This window comes from Tyto alba, unplaced genomic scaffold (genome assembly GCF_018691265.1).
Source record: "Tyto alba isolate M040663 unplaced genomic scaffold, T.alba_DEE_v4.0 Super-Scaffold_41, whole genome shotgun sequence".
NCBI lineage: Eukaryota > Metazoa > Chordata > Aves > Strigiformes > Tytonidae > Tyto > Tyto alba.
Genome location: NW_024881317.1, coordinates 15,179,956 through 15,203,326, shown reverse-complemented (window position 1 = coordinate 15,203,326; position 23,371 = coordinate 15,179,956). Strand labels below are relative to the sequence as shown.

The 23,371-nt window shown below is 35.0% G+C and overlaps 1 protein-coding gene across 4 annotated transcripts in view; it reads left to right on the top strand.

Annotated features, from left to right (window-relative positions):
- NEDD4 (NEDD4 E3 ubiquitin protein ligase) overlaps window positions 1-22,847 on the top strand; it is a 62,213-nt gene extending 39,366 nt beyond the window's left edge. For all 4 annotated transcript variants that reach the window (XM_042804094.1, XM_032999267.2, XM_042804095.1 and 1 more), the window contains 23 exons: window positions 382-443; window positions 2,414-2,516; window positions 3,420-3,589; window positions 4,197-4,314; window positions 4,444-4,611; window positions 5,214-5,279; window positions 5,926-6,045; window positions 6,485-6,691; window positions 7,846-7,923; window positions 8,161-8,215; window positions 8,298-8,356; window positions 9,297-9,362; window positions 11,587-11,816; window positions 12,422-12,543; window positions 12,642-12,712; window positions 14,875-14,970; window positions 15,954-16,027; window positions 16,171-16,231; window positions 16,805-16,864; window positions 16,968-17,075; window positions 17,675-17,771; window positions 21,010-21,082; window positions 21,160-22,847. In XM_042804094.1, coding sequence (XP_042660028.1) covers window positions 382-443; window positions 2,414-2,516; window positions 3,420-3,589; window positions 4,197-4,314; window positions 4,444-4,611; window positions 5,214-5,279; window positions 5,926-6,045; window positions 6,485-6,691; window positions 7,846-7,923; window positions 8,161-8,215; window positions 8,298-8,356; window positions 9,297-9,362; window positions 11,587-11,816; window positions 12,422-12,543; window positions 12,642-12,712; window positions 14,875-14,970; window positions 15,954-16,027; window positions 16,171-16,231; window positions 16,805-16,864; window positions 16,968-17,075; window positions 17,675-17,771; window positions 21,010-21,082; window positions 21,160-21,262 — 2,367 coding nt within the window. In that variant the 3' untranslated portion in view covers window positions 21,263-22,847. The remainder of the gene's footprint in view (window positions 1-381; window positions 444-2,413; window positions 2,517-3,419; window positions 3,590-4,196; window positions 4,315-4,443; window positions 4,612-5,213; window positions 5,280-5,925; window positions 6,046-6,484; window positions 6,692-7,845; window positions 7,924-8,160; window positions 8,216-8,297; window positions 8,357-9,296; window positions 9,363-11,586; window positions 11,817-12,421; window positions 12,544-12,641; window positions 12,713-14,874; window positions 14,971-15,953; window positions 16,028-16,170; window positions 16,232-16,804; window positions 16,865-16,967; window positions 17,076-17,674; window positions 17,772-21,009; window positions 21,083-21,159) is intronic.
- Window positions 22,848-23,371: the final 524 nt, after the last annotated feature.

Here is a 23,371-nt window from a genome sequence, read left to right as displayed (position 1 = left end):
CTAAAACTAGAACTGATTATTTATTTATGTTCTGCATAAAAAATAATTGAAAAATACTAAGTGAGGAAAAAGAGTTATGATAGATCTTTTAAATGGGGGAATTGATAATCTGTTTCTTGATTTCAGGCTAAGTTTTTTTCTGTGCTTTAGAAACTGTAATATATGTACATGCTGAAAGGCTATTTTTATTTTTCTTGAACTGAGGAATTAACCTTATTACTAAGATTAAAGCTGGAATTGCTATTACTGTACCTAAACCTATAATTTAAATCTTAAAATGCTATATGGCCTGTAAAGAAACTTAGTGTAAATTTCTGACCATTTTCCTTAACTTCAAGAGTTTGATACAGATTTTTCTTGAAAATATTTTTCTTATTCCAGACAGAAAATCCAAGTATGGAGAGACCATATACATTTAAGGATTTTGTTCTTCATCCCAGAAGGTTAGTAAATGCCACATAAAAATTCCAGCCTTCATTTTTGAATAAACTTGTACATATGCAAATATTGTTTAAATTTTTATGTTTTCATCAAAGAAGTTTGAGCATCTATCGAGTAGGATATTTGTCGTTCTACTAAAAAGTCAGCATTTAAGTACTTACAGATTATTTGTTAAGAATAGACCATACTTGTAGATTATTTGTTAAGAATAAACCATTTTTCTTCAGGCCATGATATAATTCACATTATAACTTCATCAGAACAATTTACTGTTTCGCTAAACAAGTGACCCGTGGTATGCCATAACTCATTTATCCCTTTTCAACTCAGAATTGTTTCCTGCCTTCTTCTCTTGTTTGCCTGCTTCATGCAAGCAGTTTCATATGACCTTAGTTATAAACATAGCAAAACTTAAACTACAAAGCTGCTTAACATTTAGGAAAGCCTGTATTAAAAAAAAACAAGGGATTTTTAAAATATAGGCAACACTTTGACACAGATATTACTGTTACATGTTTCATGTTTGTTTTTAAAACGTAGATTCTTAACCTAAATCTGAGCAGTTTTAGCAACTTTTATTAGAAATAAAATACATAAAATGCATGTCAATATTTGTCAGATAATAGTTTCCCATTTGGAAATAACATCAGAATGTGTGGGATCTGTAGGTCTTTCCCAGCCATATTGGTAGCAGAAGTATTTTTTTTTAAGTATTTTACACTGCTTGATTTTTAGCTGATCAGTGGTTTTAACAGAGTTAATGACTGTCAAGTTTCGTTTTGATCTATTTTTCTGAATTTAACATTTCCTATCCTATAAATGAATGAAGAATAATATTAATTGTCTCTACAGAAATTTAACTTTAACTGTTGTTTGTTAGTTAAGGATCTGACCTCTTCTTGTGTCTACCACATGAATTTGGCAATGCTTTGTATTAACAGATACTGCCACAGGTTCAGGCACTTTTCTGTCTTGAAATCTTACTGTAACTTTTAGATGCTTTAGTATTGTTAATGCATGTTCTTCAATTTTGCTCATATTTGCATTTGCGATTTGCGTAGATGTGAATGTTAATAAGGTTACTACCTTCCTGATACCTCAAGCTGAGTAAGAATTGTTAGCGTGTTAATACTCTGAAATGAATTGCCTTAACTATTGTATTACAAGGATAGTAGGCTACTTACTCTTTCAAAAGGGTATGGGTTTCTCTGAGACCAAAATATGATCTGAATGAACATGTTTATAATTCAACATGAAATGTTTTTAATGAATATCAGGAAATCTAATTTTCTGCATGGCAAAAAAAACCCAAAAAGCAAAGCATTAGACCTTAGTGGTGTGCAGGGTTTGGGGTTTTTTTCTTTATTTTAATAAGATGATATGTAGGTATCCAACTGACTCACTAGTGATATTTTCAGGACTCTTCTTTTCTTTATACCGATAGTAAAACTGATGAGATAATTTGACAGATTTCTTTACCAGGTAAAAATGTTAAATAAAATCAATATGGGGAAATCCTATTGCAGGCTTCTAATGATGCACTGAGCTAAATAAAGAGAGGCTAATGCTGAGTAAATAAGCTGTAACTTAAAGTTTTAGGAAAAGGAGGTCCTGTAGGTTGAAATAATGCTTGATAGATTGTCTGCACGCAGTCTCAGATTATTATAATTATATGAATTGAATTCCCATTATTCTTTCTTGTTCTCTATTGTTATGTGTTGGATACCGGGGAAGTTTTCAGAAGAGTGGGTTGAAAAGAAAGGTTTCCAGTTGTGGTGCACAATGTCAAGGCGTATTCAGAAGTCTAAAAACTCAGTACCATTAGAAAATTGCATTAATTTAAATTACAAAAAGCCAAGTTTGTGTTGAGAAACGTAAGAATAATCCTCTAGCTGTGCTTTTTAAGCTATTTTATTTCTAGGTAAAAATTTCATGAGTGCAAAATAAGAATACTTTATTTTCTCTTCTGCAGCCATAAATCAAGAGTTAAAGGCCACCTTAGATTAAAAATGACTTACTTACCTAAAAGCAATGGATCTGAAGAAGAAACCACTGAACAGGCTGAAGAATTAGAGGTGGGAAAGGATATGTTGCTGAAAAACCTCACAAATGTCTTGAACTATTAAGGGTGGTTATGGTAAAAAAAAATCTTACGAATCACTAAGCTATTTATAAATACTGTTTTTGAAACAAACAAGTTAAAAGTGATTGCTTGTATCATACATAAAAGTTGTAAGTCTGTATAAAAATTCTGGAGCAGTTTTTCTAACTGAAGGAGTGGCTTTGTCAGTATATCTGAAAAAGAAAATATATTTTAGGCTTTTGGTTTTGTTCTGGTACTGACTTGCCATATGTCTGTGTAAAACTTTTCTTGGTTTAGAATTAATGGAAGTATCATTGCCCGGTATTTTTACTGTTGTTCAATGTTGTTTGACCCCAGCCAGCCAGACACTGACATCTTGCTGGTCTTAGAATTTAAAATCCCTCCAATTTATAGGGTTATTTTGATCTTAACTACTTTATATTTGTAATCTTGTGTAAGCATATCCAATTTAGATCAATGGATTATTTTTTCAAGACTTAAACAACTCTAATTAGCATTACTGCCTTTGCTGTGATTAAATTTTGTTACTAAATTGTGTGCTTGTCTGACTAGTACATTTGCAGCATATGTATGAAATGAAATTTATTTATTTTATTTTATCTATTTATTTATTTATCTATTCTATGAATGCTCTTTATTTTCCTGGCATAAACTTTTCATGCTAATATGTTTAAGGAACTTAAGTGAAAAATAAGATTTCTGCATGCATAATTTGTCCTATAATTTTTTGAGAAATATGCACAATAAAACCCAGAGCCAATCTTACTGGTTTAAGATGTAGTGGAACTGTACCTTAAAAGGGGGATGGTTTAGTAAATTGAGATACTTATTCAACTGTAGCAATATTAAGAGTAGTTAATATTCTATCTCTTAGCCTGGGTGGATTATATTGGACCAACCAGATGCCACTAGCCAGCCACAACAGCAGCAGCAGGAATCTCCTCCGCTGCCTTCAGGCTGGGAAGAGAGGCAAGACATCCTCGGCAGGACCTACTATGTCAATCATGAATTCAGAAGAACACAGTGGAAAAGACCAACTGCTCAGTATGTCTTTTGGCCTGAAAATTTAAGTCTTATGTTAACTAGTGTAACTAGTACGTTCTAATTATATTGAAAGCAAGGAGAACTAGAAAGTGAACAGCTTGAGAATTAGTGGAAAGCTGTCCATAGCTTAACCTTCAAGCCCATGTGTAATGGTTACTGGCTAGGGGTCATTTTAACTGCACAGGGCTCTTCCTGTTCTCTGGACGTATGTATTCAAATAGAAAATGGTTGCAATTGTAAGAGATAATAACTATAGTAATGGAAAGGAAATGACTTTCTATCTCTAAGCCTGGTTCCTCCTTCCCAGCAGGGACTGCATTAAATTATTTACCTTGGGTTTTTTTTCCCTTAGCATATGAATTACAGAAATAATACCTGGAATGCTATTTCGTTCCTTAGTTTAACTTACATTGCATGTTAACATGAATGCTTATTGGTTTTAAACAGTTTACATTAATTTCTATAGATCATGATTGTTTATTTTTCTTCTGCCAAAATGACTATAATGTATGTTTTTGCTGTTAGCCTAGCTTGCTGTTGAAAGATAAAATACGCTACTGTATGCTGACTCCCCCCAACCCCCTCCACCTCCCACCATCCCCAATAGGGACAACGAAGCTGTGGCAGATATTGGTAGTGTGCAGTTGGAGGCCCAGCACGCGTTCACTCATCGGCGGCAGATATCAGAGGATACAGAAAATGTAGACAACAGAGATTCCCCAGAGGTAAAAACAATCTCTAAATGTTTCTAAAAAGTTACTTGCGTTTCAGTCTAGTCAAAAACCTTGTCTTAACTATTTGTAATTTGGATCTACTTTTCTAAAATGTTTTTTTTCTTTATTTTCTTTTTAAAGAGTTGGGAAATTATAACTGAAGACGAGGCAACAATGTATAGCAATCAGAACCTTCCAATACCTCTCTCACAGAGTAATTGTGATATACAGACCTATCTTGCAGAAGAATTGAATACCAGACTTACTACCTCTGGAAGTTCAGCTACTGGCCAGTCAGCAGCCTACACTGTAAATTATTTTTCTTATTTTTCTAATGTAGAGAAATATGTATAATATTTTGCATAAAATGTTACTGCCGATAGTTCCATAAATACCTCCTATTAACAGTTATATTATTAATTCCATCTCAGACTGTGAAATCCAAGGATTGAATTATTCTCAAACTGAATGTCTCAGTTTCTCGTATCTTGTAATTTTTAATTTAACACGACTTTTCAAATAGTAGATTATCTCTAATATGTCACAGGCTTTAATCTACTGAGAAGATAATGCAGTAAATTCTATTCTGTAAATTCAATTGTAATGTAACTGTTTGCAACTAACTGTTCTGTGTGCCAAAACATCTATTGTTAGGGTTTTCAGAACTTTCTCAAGCCTTTGTATTATTCTGTTTTTGGGTTATAATAGACACTGTGAATTTAATGTTTTTATCAGTGTTAAAATAGGAGTTTCAAAAATATTACATTAAATTGACATTTCAAAACAAATAAGACACATTGTTCAAGATGAAAACTGCAACAGTTTAAAGTAGGTAACCACTGTTGACTGTTTGCTGCCATCCTTAAAGCTGCAATAATAGCTAATATGTCATGCCTCTTCACTACTTCAAGAACCATTCCAGCAGAAGAGATAGTCTGCAAACATACAGAGTTGAAGAGCAGCCTGCACATCCAGTGGTACGTCTTTTTCGAAAAAAACCCATAGGCTTGTGTAGCAGAGATGCTGGAGGATTTTCTTCATGTAAAACTTTTAACTATGTATTATGTGCTGACGTTTTAAATGAGATTTGGCCTTCTGCTTCTGGCAGCTGTTCTGATAAAATTGCAATTATAAGTCTGGCAAGGTTGGAGTTCAGTTAGAGCATGAAAGCTTTACAACTTAGTGGATATGGTTTAATATTAGTTTAATGCTGGCAGAAGGAAGTAGTCTTCCCATGAAGATATGAGTTTGGTTTTCACATTGTTTGCTTTATAATTAAAAGTTGTACTACCATCCTTGCATTATGTTTTCACGATGACACTGCAGAGTATGAGGTCATAGTCAGAAGTACTAGGCTGGATCAGCCATGCCTAAACCACATATATAAATGAATTCTTATAGATGATGAGCTTCGAATATAAAAAAAAAAAAAAAAAAAAAGTTTTGTCACTTCCTACTGTTCAGTAAGGACTTAATACTGCTTTTCTATTTTAGCCAGTTTGTGAAAATCCTGAACCTTCTGGGTTATAGTTTTGTTGTTTTTAATTTGACAGATAAAAACCTTTTCACAGTCTGTTCCATAGTTTTCCTAACAGTTTTTCTTCTGTTATCACTAATATTTAGTTACTGCCTACTTCATCTGGATTACCCCCAGGCTGGGAAGAACGACAAGATGAAAAAGGGAGGTCATACTATATAGATCACAATTCTAGAACCACTACCTGGATAAAGCCAGTTGTACAGGTACTGTCTGTCTTCTGATTTATTAATGTTTTTTTATTCGTTTAATCTTTTCAACATCTCACCTAATAGAAGTAAAGCTTAGAGATGTCTTTGAAATAAAACATGCCAAAGGCATAAACTGGTAAAGCACGACATAAAATATCTCAGAGAATGCAAGAAGAGTTAGGAACAGTAGTATTTATGGCAAGTCACTCTACTATCAGTGTATCAAGGAAGCCTTCTGGAGAGTGATAGCTGAGAAGCCTGAAAGACTTCTTTTAACCTTGGCAGCATAATCAGTGATTGTTAGTCCGTGTTGTTGATATTAGACTAAACAAATCTATGTGCTGTCTGGCACTTGCTTTATGAAACTGCTTTCATGAGACAAAAATACAGGTTAATAGAAAAAATATATTGCTCTACAGGGCTTTGATTTGATTTTTTTTGTCATTTACCATAGACTGCTATGGAAACAGGTCAGTTTTCAGCTGCACAAAGTATTTCTATAGGAAGACAACCACAAGCAACATCAAGTGATTCATCACAACAGTCTTCTCAGCAGCAGCCTGAAATGGAACAAGGATTTCTCCCTAAAGGCTGGGAAGTCCGACATGCACCCAATGGGAGACCATTCTTTATTGACCACAATACCAAAACTACAACATGGGTAACGGAAAACTGCTCTCATGGAATGAAATTCTAGTACCTTTCAAGTCAAAGCTTTGCTGCTTTTAGCAAGCTTCTATAGATTGCTTTAGTGCCAAGATAGCTGTGTCATGTCTGTTAAGGAACATAAAAAAATAGGGAAAATGTAATAAAAAAGCAAAGTCATTTAAAATATCTACCATGAGTAGAACACTATGAATTTTACAAACCGTATCAGGACTTGGAAGTTTAGCTTGGAAGGAGGAAAATACTGATGTATATATGAATCTGCTTCACAGATGTAAAGCATCTCCTAAATGACAGTTCTGTCATAACTGTGAAACTGTGGTAGTTGACATGTGCTAGCAACAGAAATCAGCTTTGTAAACTTACCTTCAACAGGAAATCCATTATCTTGAATTTATGATGTGGTACAGTGCACAACACATTTTTTGAAATGTTTCAGACAGCAGGCCAGGTGCAGCTACTGTGGGTGAGGGAGTTGTACAGCTACAGTTCCAGAGTGGCACTGCACACTACTAGGCAGTGATAATAGGTGGATTTAAGCATTTAAGGAGTAGGTCAGTGCTACTGTCAGGTGAAAGAGAATTAGAGAAATGCATGAAATTAATTGTAAATGAAGATTACTTTTTTCAGGATTATGTAAAGATCTCATTTAACACAAACACCTTCCCCCTACACCACAAAAATACCCAAAACAAACAAACAAAAAAAACAACAAACAAACAAAAAACCCCACAAAAAAACAAATCCAAAACCAAAAAAAAAAAAAACAAACCAAAACAAAACAAAACAAAAAACAAACCAAAACAAAACACCAGAAAACCCAACCACCAAACCCAAAAAGTATAAGGTGTGCCAGAAACCATGTGGAAAGATTAACTTGACTCAATTACACTAAAACTGAGTTGAATGAGGGAGATACATAGAGATATATATATGTGTGTGTGTGTGTGTATATAAATAACGTGAGAGGTCATTAGATGATGAGCTCTTGGAGGACTGAGAATCTCCAAGGAACTACCTGGCTGCAGAATATGCAACAATTATCTAATTGGTACTAGGCATATTCTTTACACAATCATTAATAAAGAGCAAAAAATTAAAGCAAAACAACAAAAGGATTTTAACATGCTGCTTGTTTTGTTTTCAAAGGAAGATCCAAGACTGAAAATTTCTGCTCATCCAAGGAGAAAGACTTCCCTAGATCCAATAGACCTGGGCCCGTTACCAGTAAGTAAACCATTTTATACTTGTTTTGCAGATATACTTAAATTAGATACTTAAATTGGCATTATCAAAACTTGCACATGAGAAAATGCAGCTTAATTTTAATACAAAAAGTACTATATTTTGTATTCTAGCGCTGAGAATACATAAGGGGGGGAATGCCCCCAACTGCAGATCATATCGAGTTCTGTGCAAGATACGAGATCAGAAATTTATATTAAAAGTGTCTCCTTCTTACAGCCAGGGTGGGAAGAGAGAACTCACACAGATGGAAGAATATTCTTCATAAACCACAGTATGTACAATGTAGTTATTCTCCCCCATTCATTTCTGAACATAATCTAAGTTAATTAAATTAATTAAGAAATATCTTGCAGATACAAAGAGAACACAATGGGAGGATCCTCGACTGCAGAATGTGGCGATAACCGGACCAGTAAGCTTTCCTTATGTAGCTTTACATATTTTTCAAGAATATTGTTATTAGAATCCAAACAAACTCGTCACCTATCAGTTAGTCTAGAAGATGAAACTTCCAGGGTGTTTGAACAAGACATTTTTATTTCTGTTTAAAGACTGTTTAGAAAACTTTCTGTGGAAATGGTCTTTAAATGCCAGACAGAAGAATCAGTTCCTAGAGTATTACTTTCCTTATAGACAGAGGGAGGATATGAAACTACTTATTTTTCATCCACAGTGTCCCAAATAAAACCAATTCAATTTGTGAAGTAAACTTGAAAAAAAGAGGAGAAAAAAAAAAAAAAGTTTTGAAAGGAATTAATTTCCAACTGAAAAATAATTATCTAGCCTTGATACTTAATCTGCAGTGCAAAATTACCAGGACTAATTGCAAAGATGGTACACATTATAATTATAGATCGGTTTTAGTGTTCAGCTGGTATGTGTTTATTAATAGCCTACATATGTAAACAACCTTCTCTGTTCATGGAAAATAGAGGTGTTTGTAGCCAGGTCTCTCATGATACAGCAAGGAAAGACTATGCGTTATGTAAGTCACCAAAGGCATTTTGGTCACTTTGATCTGGGCCAGTCACTGATCTCAGTCAGTCACAACAGCTAGTAGTGAAGTACAGGATAAATTCTATGGAACTGATCAGAACAAATGATCTGAACAACAAAGTATTTTTCATTTCAGATGTTCTGAACTGTATGTATATTGATAAATTGAAAGTCTCCCCTGATACTTAGTAAATCATGTATTCCTGTTTTCTGGGAATTTAAATGCATTGTCTGTGTTTCACAAGTATAGACTGCTTTATAATACATCAATTGTTAGAGTATCTCAATCACTTTTTCCTTTTTTTTCTTTTTTTTTCCCTTTTTTTTTTTCCTTTTTTTTTTTTTCTTTTCCCAAGGCTGTGCCTTATTCCAGAGACTATAAGAGGAAGTACGAGTTCTTCAGAAAGAAATTAAAGAAACAGGTTAGTAATCAGTAGGAATCCAGCAGAAGGTTAAGAAACTTATTCCCCTGAACAAAGGAGAGTTTAGGTTACAGTGGAAGGAAACTGATCTTTGTAACGTGCTCTGGGAAGGTAGGTTTACTGACTGATCACAAAAAACATTTGTGAAGAATCAACTTGGTAGCACTAGCGTTTAATCTAACAGTAGGGTTCATGACTATGCAGTGATGAGACTGCAAGAAATCTAATTGGAAAAGTAGAAATTCTAAAAGGTCAAAGAAGTTGTGAATGTGAAAGGCTGACAACAGAAAAGTTTGGAAATCACTGATCTAGCATATAATAGTTTTTGAAACTCAGAATATGGAAATAGAAGTTCTCAGAATAGAACAGATTTTAGACTGTCCAGATAGAAGTATGTGCCGTCACCTTGATCAGGATAGATGCCTGGTAATGGATTGTTATAGCCTTAAAATGTTAAGTTTATGAATCTCATATGCAAGTTCTATTTTGAAGTGGTAGCGCCAGATATATTTATAACGCATAGCATAGAAGACTGTAAATAGCATCTGGATGTCCAGATAACAATGAGTCTTTGCACAACTGCAATCGAATTTGGTATCCTTGTGAGATATTTTATATATATAGCAATAGCCTTTGAGTTTAGACCCATACTTCACCTTTTACCTGCCAAGTATGTCTCTGGCCTTTCTGAAATGTATGCATTTTGAGCTGACATGTAAATTGCACACAATTATATATGCACCTCATTTTTTGTTCCTAGTCAAACAAGCTTGGCATTTGTTCAGATGTTATTATCCTAATCTGAGAAGTGACAGACAGCTCAGCCACACAATATAATCATGGCAATTTAAGAATTAAATACAGGTGTAGATTTTAAAGCTTATATTACTATTGCATTTTAAGCATTCACAAATACCTAAATGACAGGTAGGGTAATGGATTGGTTTATGTTGAGATTTAATTATTGAATACTATTTTAATCAGCTAAGTTTGGTTTTAGTAGTTGATATTATTGCTTGAACTTTTTTTTCTGAGAAGTTCATTTGCAGCTAAAACCAGGAATTTTTTTTTTTTTTTTTTTTTTAGTTTAGGGATATTCACTGTTTTCTGAAATGATTAAAAAGACCTATATATCTCAGCCACCATGTAAATTAGAGATACAATATTGTACAGTATTTTTCTGTTTGGAAAATGACAAATAATGCACTTCCCCACCCAAGTAATTATATTTTGCTTGTAGTTTGGATCAAGCTGTTGCTGGATATAAATAGGTATTACATTCAAATGCAGCATTCTCTCTCTCTTTTTTTTTTTGGTGTGTGTGTGTGTGATATTTAGTATAGATTATTTAAGGAGTATAAGAAAATAAAAAGGAAGCATATCTGAACATGTGCTCTTCAGAGTAACTTATTCCTATATTTCTACTCAGTATGTGACTAGTTCTTTGGAATCTGAAATATATTGAGTTTCACTGCATCATCCTAATCTAGTCATAGAGCAACATGAGTTGAAATTTCCTGTTCTGAGTTTTGCAATTTTGCCTGAAGTAATTGCTGAAATAAACTGGCTGAGAACAAGTGAAATCAAGAAAATACGTTCTTCTCATGGTGATTTAATGATTCAGCAGAGTTTTACTCCTGGCTTATTTGGGGCTTACTCTGAAAGCTCAGCAGCAAATATGAACTCCTTGGATATTTTTACCTAAATATTTGCCAATATGATAGTAAATACAAACCCTGTGACTTGTTCCTGTTACTTCAAATTTGAAGTAGACTGATTTTTATTTTAATATTGTAGGAATACTTGTTTGTCATATATGTCTTAAGAGAATGGGACATGTAGCATTATAGTTAGAACATTGAACTAGAAGGTGAAGTCAGGTAAAATTGTTCCTTTTTTTTAAGCAAGCCTATAGTATGATGAATCTTCAGTGTTAAAAAAGATTCCATACCTTGCTACATGCAGAACAACGGAGCATATGCTGTTATTAGTAAGAACAAACTTTAACCATGTTTTCTTGGTATGAAATAGTATCTGAAACTCTCTGTGCTAATTGAAGTGTATGTAAATAGAGCCTCTCTTCAGTCATATTGTGTTATGTTTCCAGATTATTTAAGACAAGTATTTGTGTGCCATTCCTTGTTTGCAGAATTTGCTTACTCTACAAGACTAAAAGATGTTGGGTTTTGTTCTATTATTCTATGTTTTCATTTTTTTTTTTCAGAGTGATATTCCGAATAGATTTGAAATGAAAATTCATCGCACAACAATCCTTGAAGATTCTTATAGAAGAATTATAGCTGTAAAGAGAGCAGATTTCCTTAAAGCAAGACTTTGGATTGAATTTGATGGTGAAAAAGGTTTAGACTATGGAGGAGTGGCCAGGGAATGGTTCTTCCTTCTCTCTAAAGAAATGTTTAATCCTTATTATGGATTATTCGAATATTCAGCTACGTAAGTAATACAGGTCTGAAAGACATGAAGACTAGTTAGAGAAAACAGATCAATTGTATTTCTCATACATACTTTAAGAATGCCATTACTTCCTCACCCAAACTGTATTAGGAGGGTTTAGTTGTTAATAACTGCAATATTCTGCGCCTAGTTCTGTTTGACAGAAGAGAAATGTGGAGACAGCATTTTTTTTTTCAGCAGTTTAACATAAACCATGTCATCTTTGCATAGACAAGCATATGCTTGCAACCATCAACCACTTACAGAAGAGGCATTATTTAAAAAATAATGAGCAGGATGTTACTCTGACTACTTTAAAATTAATAGGAGTTAATCCCTTCTCTTTGGTATACCTCTAACTTACAAAGGTAGTTCATGGTGTTTCAAAACTTTTATTTCTGTTATGCTGATAGAATCTTCTATTGAGTATTGTTTAATATTAGATTAGTGATTTGTTAACCCAAATAAGATTATTTTTTTTGACTTCATGAGAAGTAATACCTGATTTAACCAGTGCTGTCTTTCAGATCTACCAGTGTGGGACTGTTGCAATAGTACAACACATTGTTTTTATTTCTGTTCCCTGTTCCCTCTCTCAACTTCAGAGATAACTATACTCTGCAGATCAATCCAAACTCTGGACTTTGCAATGAAGACCATCTCTCTTATTTCAAGTTTATAGGTCGTGTAGCCGGAATGGCTGTTTACCATGGCAAACTTTTGGATGGTTAGTATTTATTTTATGTAATATGATATTGAGATTAATATTGTGCATATTTTGAACTTTCTTACATACTGCTCAATTTTATTTGTTCTTCTTTAAAGCTTTTTTTATTCGTCCTTTTTACAAGATGATGCTCCAAAAACCAATAACACTTCATGATATGGAGTCTGTGGTATGTAATTTGCTTTATCATGTATGTTAGGATTTTATGTTCATATTTTTTATATGTACATATTTTTAATGACATTGTGAAGGTTTGAAAGTGGATGATTCAGAAAAATTTTGACTACATCTTTTATAAGTCTGTGTCATAGTTAGCTGGCAACTAAGCACCACACATCTGCTCATTTACTCCCCCTCCAATGGGATGGGGAAGAGAATCGGAAGAGTAAGAGTGAGAAAACTCGTGGGCTGACATAAAGACAATTTAATAGGTAAAGCAGAAGCTGCATGTGCAAGCAAAGCAAAACAAGGAATTCATTCACCCCTTCCCATGGGCAGGCAGGTGCTCAGCCATCTCCAGGACAGCCGGGCTCCATCACACTTAATGGTGACTTGAGAAGACAAATGCCATCACCCCAAGCATCCCCCCCTTCCACCTCCTTCCCCAGCTTTACGTGCTGATCATGCCGGCACCATGGTCTGGAACATCCCTTGGGCCAGTGGGGGTCAGCTGTCCCGGCTGTGTCCCCTCCCAGCCTCCTGTGCACCCCCAGCCCACTCGCTGGTGGGGAGGGCTGAGATGCAGAAAAGGCCTTGGCTCTGTGTAAGCACTGCTGGGCACTAACTAAACATTCCTGTGTTATCAACACTGTTTCCAGCACAAATCCAAAACATAGCCCCATACTAGCTACTGTGAAGAAAATTAACTCAGTCTCAGCCAAAACCAGCACAGTCTGTAGTTGTATATGAATTAAAGCTTACAGTGAAAATCAATAAGACCTAGGTTTTAAGTCTGTTAAGCTGTATTGAAAACTTGACTCTAAACTTTCTATGATGTTTTCTTAAAATATTTTCAGACACTGAAGTTCTTAAATGTGAAAATCTTTGGGATCTCTGTCTCAACCTCTTTTTTTAAATTAGTTTGCGTCTTTTGATTATTAAAAATAAATATATTCTTACCCTTTCATAGATGGAAAATATTAAGTGATACAGCATTACATTTTTAGAGGAAAACATGGTACTTATAATTTTCTTGTTCATTTGTTTCTCCAATAATGGTTCTTACCTAGAGCAGTCATGTCCAGAGTGATTTTTATTCAACCTCTTTAATCTATAACTGGTTTTGCTGTCCTGTGAGAATACAGAATGTAGTTCTTATCTGCTTCTGAGTAATAGATCTATGGAAGTATCCTGAATTTTTTTTTTTTTTTTTAGTACTGTAGAATCAGAGAATAGTTTGGGTTGGAAGGTACCTTAAAGATCATCTAGTTCCCAACCCCCCTGCCACAGACAGGGCCCCATTCCCCCAGCCCAGGTTGCTCCCAGCCCCGTCCAACCTGGCCTGGAACCCTCCCAGGGAGGGGGCAGCCACAGCTTCTCTGGGCACCCTGTGCCAGCGCCTCACCACCCTCACAGTGAAGAACTTCTTCCTTAGAACTAATCTGAATCTACCCTCTTCCAGTTCAAAACTGTTACCCCGCATCCTATCCCTACGCTCCCTGATAAAGAGTCCCTCCCCAGCTTTCCTGTACCCCCTGTAAGCACTGGCAGGCCACTATAAGGTCTCCCTGGAGCCTTCTCTTCTCCAGGCTGAACACTCCCCAGCTCTCTCAGCCTGGCCTCACAAGGGAGGTGCTCCAGCCCCAATCATTTTTGCCTTCCTCTGGACCTGCTTGAGCAGATCCACATCCTTCTTATACTGGGGTCCCCAGAGCTGACACAGCACTGCAGGGGGGTCTCGAGACCAGAACAGAGTGGGAGAATCCCTTCCCTCGACCTGCTGGTCACGCTTCTCTTGATGCAGCCCACAATACACTTGGCTTTATCTTCATTTTCATTTCCTTAGGCTCTTTGTAGTAATGCCTAACCATAAAGGGAAGATAAATACAGGATGAGAGACAGAGAAGAGTCCAAAAACACATTATTTCAGATAATGCTGTGACATCTTACCACCATTTTGCTATGTGAGAGATTTTGAGTCCTGAGATGTCAGAGTCTTCAGGTTTCAAATGTCTTTAAAGGTCTTCGTAGCTTTGTACAGTTGCACTACTTTCCAATCCAATACAGGATTATCGTAGGTAGCAGCATTCACTGGGCTGTAACAGAGCCTCTTGTAGCTTAAAAGGTGGCTACTATATTTTGTATTTACAATTTTGTCATTTTCTCTCTTAGGATAGTGAATATTACAATTCTCTGAGATGGATTCTTGAAAATGATCCAACAGAACTGGACCTCAGATTTATAGTTGATGAAGAACTTTTTGGTCAGGTTAGTATGTTTACATAAAGTAGAATAGACAAAACATGAAAGAAAACATTTGACTTGTGAAATTAGCTGATTTTATCTGTGTGGTATTAAGGAAAACCCTTAATTCATAGTCATGTTGGTTTCTTTGCTCAGCAGCTTCTTTTAGCTGGTATATGCTGATGCAGTGCTGTTAGCCTGTCTGTGATGTGATAAAGGACTTGGAAATAATCAGAGCTTTAAAAAACAGCTCGTGCTTTTTTTCTTAAATAATACTTGTATTGAGATGTATCTGTTGCTGTGAACCCAACTGAGATTAAGATAGCTATAGTCCCTTTACTTAATCTGGAGTAGAGTTTGGTTTTATGTGATTGGCTGGAAAGGATGAGCTCTTCTAGAAATGGTTGGAATCATAAATTTCACTGGGAGATACTAATAGGATTTTTTTCTCTAAGATGTACTAGAAAACTGTGGAATAAACCAATTTGGTTTGCTCTCCAAGATAAGTAATGTAGAAATGCCACAGGTCTTGATTAAAAATTCCCAATTACAGGTGCCAACTAGATCTAAGTAGCCTTTGTGGTCTTCTGTAACTAAAGTGATCCTAAGTAGGAGCATGAAAATGTACATCTGTAATTAACTGAAAATCAAGTATTTGTCTACTGGGGTTCTAGTAGTATAAAATTGTTCTGTGTTTTACCTTGAGATTTGGAAAAAAGGCTGGGTCATTGAATATGCAGATAGTGAAGTCCACATTATTGAGAACTTGTGTGCAAACTTAAGTGATGGGAGGCTGCCCCATTGCAGTCTGGCATCCGTCTGTAATACATTTTTTTAAAGCAAATAACCAAATTCTTATTTATTTAGCTGACCTGTGAAACTGGTTCTATTTCTCATAGATCTCAAATTCTGCAATCTTCAGGAGTTAACTAAATTACTTAATAACAACATGTGAATTCTGTTACATACATAATTAATTTAAGATCTATTCTGTGTATTACATTTAGACTCATCAACATGAACTGAAAAGTGGTGGATCAGAAATAATTGTCACCAACAAGAACAAGAGAGACTACATTCAGTAAGTAGCGGTCACTATGTGCAATTTATCTCATGGGATTTGCCCCCCTTGTAACAGGGGTTGTGTGTTGTATTAACAGAATGAAGTTGTTGCTTTGTATATAAATTGCTTTTATTTTACGTTTCTGTTTTGGTTTTTTACAGTCTTGTAATTCAGTGGAGATTTGTGAGCAGAGTACAGAAACAAATGGCAGCTTTTAAAGAGGTATAGTTTTATTTACAAAAGAAATTCTTCTAAGAATTTGTTGCATCTAATATTAAGACAAGCTTTTTTGGACATCCTGAAGACCCACAGATTATGTTGTTACAGGTATAAAAAAGGCAATAGTGTCAGCTCTGAATTATTTCAGACTTAATCTCTTTGATATATTTTTACTGAGGTGTTTAATTCATATTGAAAAATTTGCTTATTTCTCAATCTTGGCTGACAGCTTTATCTGTAGTGCAAACTACTTAATGAACTGCAGAAAATAAAATAAAATTAAATCAAACTAATTGAATTAAAATAAGCTAGCTGGTTTATCCTTACTTATATAAATTATATTACACATATGATATTCAGACTTGTATATTCATCATTCAGTATTGCACAATAAAGATGTGAGATAAGACAGAATTAAAAGTACTGTAATGAAACTGTGGACTGCTGGTGTCCAAGCATCTGTATTTGATATATTGCTTTGGCTCTGGTTATGAAAGCATCTAAATATCATTCTCAGTGAACAAATATGCTTCAAGAATGTTGACTAGATTTTAAAAACTTCCCTCATCTTTTTAGGGCTTTTTTGAACTAATACCGCAGGATCTGATTAAAATTTTTGATGAAAATGAACTAGAGGTAAGTGGATAATGGAAAACAAAACAAATTATGTTGAAACTTAATGTTACTGTTTTAAACTTTGGTGTATTGTTTGTTTTTGTTTTGTTTTTAATCTGTATAGTTACTAATGTGTGGACTGGGAGATGTGGATGTGACTGATTGGAAACTACATACAAAATACAAAAATGGCTACAACATAAACCATCAAGTAATACAGTGGTTCTGGAAGGTATCATGAAGTTCTAATATTTTTTTTTCCTTAAAACCTGTACAAAAGCTGCTGCCTCCCAGCTATGCTAGTTTATCGTGTGATTCATCAATAGGTAGGTAAATATTTGACCATTAAAACTCCTGAGAAAGATAGTAAAAAAACTTAAGATGAGATGCATGTTAAGAATGTAAATACACTACTGATACTTGCTTTTTCAAAAAAATCCATATCTGACCAGGGTTAAAAATATTTCTATGTAGGTTTTTTTGGCATGGTTGCAGTAAAGAGGTGTTAAACTCTTCTGTTTAATAAATTACAGGGGTTTGGCTGCTAGTTCATAACATCAGGAAACTTCAAAGAAAGTAGGGGCCAAATCTTCAAGGGAAGTATTTCAACAGCCTGCTAAGCCAGTAACTGTACTCTTGTTACAGTGCCATTAAAAAATTGTTGACTTCATTGCCTTTAGCAGTAGGCAGAGAAATATGCTATGTGTGTCCCTAAAAAAAAAAGCGTATATATAAGGGATAATGATTTAGAGATAGAAACATTTTGCATAAATTTCCTAGCTTAAAACCTTAATTTAAAAATAAGTCTTTAATTGTAATTATCATACATAGGCAGTCTTAATGATGGACTCTGAAAAGAGAATAAGATTACTTCAGTTTGTTACTGGCACATCACGCGTACCTATGAATGGTTTTGCTGAGCTGTATGGTGAGTACTTATGATTATATTCACACTTAAGTAACAGAGAACATGATGCCAACATTGTCATGATATTTGACTTCAAGCATAGGCACACTTGTTCAAATTTTGCTTTAAAAATTAATACATATTGGCAGTTATAAGAAGCAAAGTTAGAGTCAATTAGATCACACATGTTTCCCTGTTCTATAAATACTTCATTTCAATTCTGTATTAGAAAGTTTTTAAATGTATAGGACTCCTTGAATGTGGATTTTTAAAGTCCTAAAGAGCTGCAAAAATCCCTGTTTAACACGTGATTGAGTTTGAAGAAAATTCTCGGTAATCTGGGATCTGATTAGAAAAACATGCTGGCATCAGCAGTTAACTTCACATTCTCCCAAGTTTCCCAGCTGCTTTTATCTTCTTACAAGCCACAGTTGTACAGATACAATTCTTTGTAAGGATATACTCTAAAGAGGACCACTGAAATGACACAAGTTAAACATAATGCCAGAAGAGAAGTAGTGAACCTACAATGCAGAGACTGAAACAAGCAGATGGCAGTGGAGAGCAGACTACAATACCAAAACCAGAAAACCCACTGTGGAAAGACTGCGGGCAAGCGGATGGAACATCCCACAAAGGGTGGGGATGTTTTGCTTCTGGGAAGTCTGTTTTCAATTGCCATCAGCTATTATGTTTTCTGCTAGACTTCTTTATTAAGGCTAGAAGTGCTTGAGATCCAATGCAAATGACTGAATAGCCTAACTTGCATATTTGAATAAACATTTTCTTCTTTGTAAACAAGACAGTGATTTGTTTGTAAAACACTAGAACTGTGAACAAATACCACCCACCCTGTGTCACCATTTCTTCCTCTTCGTTTTCATCATAAATACTCAGTTGATTTTTCCCATTCCATCACTGAATGAGCTGTGAGTTCCAGTGGGAAGGACAGTGCCCTCAGTGGACTTGAGCCATGTGTCTGCTGTTGCACCTGAACCTTGGTACTGTTGGAGTTACAGCCCACGCTCAGCGCAGTGGAACCCAATCCGAACTATCTTGCCTTGGGATTTTTGTTTTATTTGTCTAAAAGCTCTACCATAAATAGAACTAAGGAATGATACAGGGAAGGAAACTGTTGATGCTCTTGGCTCCCTTCTGCCCAGGGATTTAGGATATCCTTGGGCAGTCTTCTGGCCAAGTTCCAGTTTCTGTAGTTCTATTCACTCATTAATGAGAAATTCAGTTAGCAGTTGTCTTGCACAGTGCTTTGTTTCTTACGGTTATTTCTGCGTTACTGTGGCCAGCATACCATCCTCACTAAAGCCCAGTAATGATCACAATCACTTTTCCAGTATCTGCTTGTATTTGAAAAACTGTAGGAGGTTCTTCAGTGCTCTGTGTTGGTACGTGACCCCGTGTGGTTGTTTCAACCTCCGGGCTGAAGCCCTAGAGCTGGCTTTCTAGTGGGAGGTCTCCCTCTTCTGGCCCAGAGAGGCATTTCTGCTCATAAAAGGAATGCTTAGTGTCCCAGGTGCATATCCACCCAAGTTTGAGAACTAGGACACTGAACAGACATGGCTTTCTTATTTCTTGTCTTTCCTCCCTTCACCTGGCTTTATCAGCCTCTAGTGAATTAACTGGATAGCTAAAATGCAAACTTATTCTTACCTAGTTATTGAAGGGGAGTTTTATCTTCTTGTCACATGGTATAATGCACTGTCAGTCATGGAGCTGCTTCTCTGTGTCATCCTTATTCCAGGTGTTCTTACTAGTTACCTTTTCTAACCAGCCTTTTGTGCTGACAAAACATGTTATCCAAAGAAGGAAATGAAGAGGAGGAGCTGGAAGTGTTTCCACAGCTACTGACATATGTGTCTCACTGATAATAATTTAGGATGAAGTGCTCAGTGTTTGCTCTTATCTGTCTAGTTCCTTTACTAGACTTTTATGAAGTATAGTTTCTGTGCGTTGATTGGTATTTCCTGCCTTTCTGTATAAGTTAGTAGTTGTGAAAGGGTTTTCTCCTCTTGTTTTATTTTCATGTTTGGGATGAATTGTCTTGAGTTTTTTGTTGTGTTTTTTTTTTTTTTTTTTTTTCTGTATATAAGTTGACTAACATCTTCCAAATCTACTTCTACAATGTGTATTATTACATGTTATCACAATATAACTTAATTGTATTATGAATATGTATATATTTCTTTTTTTCATGTCTCTGTAAAACCACAAATTACATCTTTTTGAATTGACCAAAAAAACCCCAACATTTTGGAGGAGTCATGAAAAAAAGGGAAGGTGTCTGCCTGCATTATAAAACCAAATTCATTTAATAGGTCTATGGGTACACTACACAGCACTTATACATCAGCTGTATTCGTAGATCCACCTGTTCTCATTACTACTGCTCATCTTTTAATCTGAAACATGTTTCACATCTTCCATTTCAGAAGCGGAGGGCTACATGATCATACTTGGGTAGCCATTTGCCTTGGAATACAATTCTCTAACTGTATTGATGGTCTCCTTGTAGAATAGTCAGAGAACACTCACCATCAAACATAATTTCCTGGTCTCTGACAAGATAGTGATTCTTTTTTTTTTTTTTCAACTAAACCATCTTCTCCAGCCATACACAAATGCTTTCAACAGCTTAAGGAAATGGCTCCAAAATGCCCTTTGCATCCACTTGACAGGAGTTGAGAGGTATAAGAAACTTGCTGTAAGACAGTTGCTGAAGGCATAGGCGTAGCTGGAGTTGCACTTGCTAACCAAAAAGTTCTGTAAGGTGCATCTGTAGATCCCTGGAGTACACATACGGTCACCATGTTTCAAAAAGTTCTCAGTTACTCTGTTCTGTTCTTGCATAGGTAAAGGTGGACACTGAATACTTTCTGCCAGGTTATATAACTTGGCACATTGTGATAAACATGTCTAAATTTTTACACACAGAATTTATACGGTATAAAACTGTGTTCTGCATAAAATTTTCAATGCTAACTGTGCTTATGCACTTAGGTCTTAAACTTTCAGGTTTAAGGTGTAAAAGTCTCTTGAAATTAAGATGCAGCAATAAATAATTAAAAATACAAGTGAATTGGGATTATTAATCATTATTGAGTACAGACTGTATTTGATTCATATAGATAGCTCCTACTAATGTCAGAATTGGATCACAAAAACCAAAGTATTTTATAATTTGAATTTCTAATAATAAAATAATCTCATAATAGGGTGAAAATTGATGTGGTCTTTTCTGCAGGTTCAAATGGACCACAGTTATTTACAGTTGAACAGTGGGGTACCCCTGAAAAACTGCCAAGAGCTCATACCTGGTGAGTATTTAATTTAGGTAAATTATGACCTTTAGTAAGAGTGATAAAATACTTAAGAGTTTTCCTCTGTTTTTCAGCTTTAATCGTTTGGATTTGCCTCCATACGACTCATTTGAAGATTTATGGGATAAACTTCTTCTAGCGATTGAAAATACTCAGGGTTTTGATGGGGTTGATTAAGACACAGACATAAATTATATCAGTTCAGTGCTGCAATTTCATTTTAAGGGTTTACAAACAAATTTGAATTTTCCAGGGACTACCATTGTATTTAGTCACATAGCTGTTGAATCTTCATAGTATCACTTGTAAAATCAGTAAGTATTAAAAATTCACTAACTTTTGAAAATGTATTTTGCCATTTCCACAGTTTTATGTACTTTGCTAATAACTACAATATACACATTGGATGGGCCAGTGCCAAGTAAGTCAAAAACTAAAACGTTTTTAAGCAGTTGCCTCTCCTGCAGTATCTGACAGACTGTCCTGCAGTAAACTACTGAAGTAAAACTGTGAAGAAATCTTTGCAGAAGGTGTAAATTTGAATTGCTGCTTTAAGAGGAACAACTGAAATTGTTTAAACTGTTTTTAAAAAAACAAAACAAAAACCAAACCACCAAATGTCATGTAATGCAATATTATAATCTGTGCTGCTTCAGGCTGTTTGCTACAGATCTGCCCAAAGCACCTTATAATTCAGCGTATTAGGTAAAACATTGGAAAGCATTTGTTTGCATTATCAGCCATCAGTTTGCAGAATATTGACTTGCTGACACTTTTTAATTGTTAGATTTTTGTTTCTAACTTGCTTTTGTTAAAGCTGTGTAACACCACCAGGATTTTTATATAAAACATACAAGCAGCATAATTCTGAATTGTAATGAGAAATTATATTAATTTTTTGTCTGAATTTGTATATTGTTGTTGGTTTATTGAGTGTTCACTTTTTTTGATAAATTTGTAGTTCAACGATGGATAATATTTTCAATTCAGCCTTTTGCAACAAATGAATCTTAAAGTGGAATTTGTATGGATATCACTCAGTATTAGTTACTGGTAGTTAGAGGCCTTTATCCATTCTTGCAGTATTGCACTACATAACAATAAAGAACATGTTTACAGGGTTTTTCTGGGCCAAATTCAGCAGTCTTATATGTGCAAACTTCTCTGAACTGCGTGGAGGTTATGCAGATGTAACTAGGTGCAGAATTTGGTTCTGTAATATGTTTACAGGTGATGCTAGTTTCTATAGCTGCATTTTTATATTTTTTTTTCTCCACTGTTAGTCTATAAACCAAATTTGTTAATACAGTATAACCAAAGTCATAACCAACAATGTGCAATTTATTGTACATCAACTTGTCATATAAATATTAGTTTGGTTTCCTTTGTAAATGTGGTTATTTTTTTGTATTAATGTTAACACTTTTTTTGAGCAAATGCTGGTTTAAATGATTAGCAAAGTTGGTTCTAAAAGAAAAAAAATTGTTTATATACCTGGTTTGCTCTAAATTTAACATTTTATTACCAATATGATCTGAGGAAATGACAGTACCTAGCTTTGGCCAGCAAATTTCTGTTTAGTCACAGTCTTTATAAATATGCAAGAAGGGAGTATAGCACATCTCTCTATAAAGATATGTAAATGATGTAACAAATGTAATGGGTCTTAAGGGATATTGAAAATCCCACTTTGTTTTATTCTTTGACTAGGTTGTTAGGGCTGAGCATATTACATGTAAATAAAGGTAACTTATACAAATTTCCCAAATCTATATGCAGTTTTGTAAAACATGAGTATCAGTAAATCTGTATAGATTTGAATGTAGCAGGTTTTGTTGCATACTTTAAAGTATAAAATAAGGATTCTGAGAGAAGTAAATAAAAGTTTATTCTAATAAATTGTGACTGAGTTCTTTTGAAGTGCAAATCAGTAGTCTTGAAATAGAAAGAATTCAGTAATTTCAGGATTCCTAGGCAGACTGGGGCAGCAGTTCCACCACAATACACTGCTACTTTTCTATAAGTGTTGTGGTGTAACAATGCTGTTTCCTAGTGTTATGCTCCCAAGACATGCAGTCTTTGAAAAATTAATACTGTGTTTTTATAGAAGCTCTAGGTTACTATGAGCCTTCACTGTATGGCCAGCCTAGAAATGATACATGGCAGACAGGCAACGATGGAGGCCCCACAGAAATGCCAGCTGACTGCTGCTGAGGGAGAGTCAGGCTCTTCTCTCCTCCTCTAGGAACACCCTTCTCAGCTAATAGACAGGCGTGCAGCCGACAT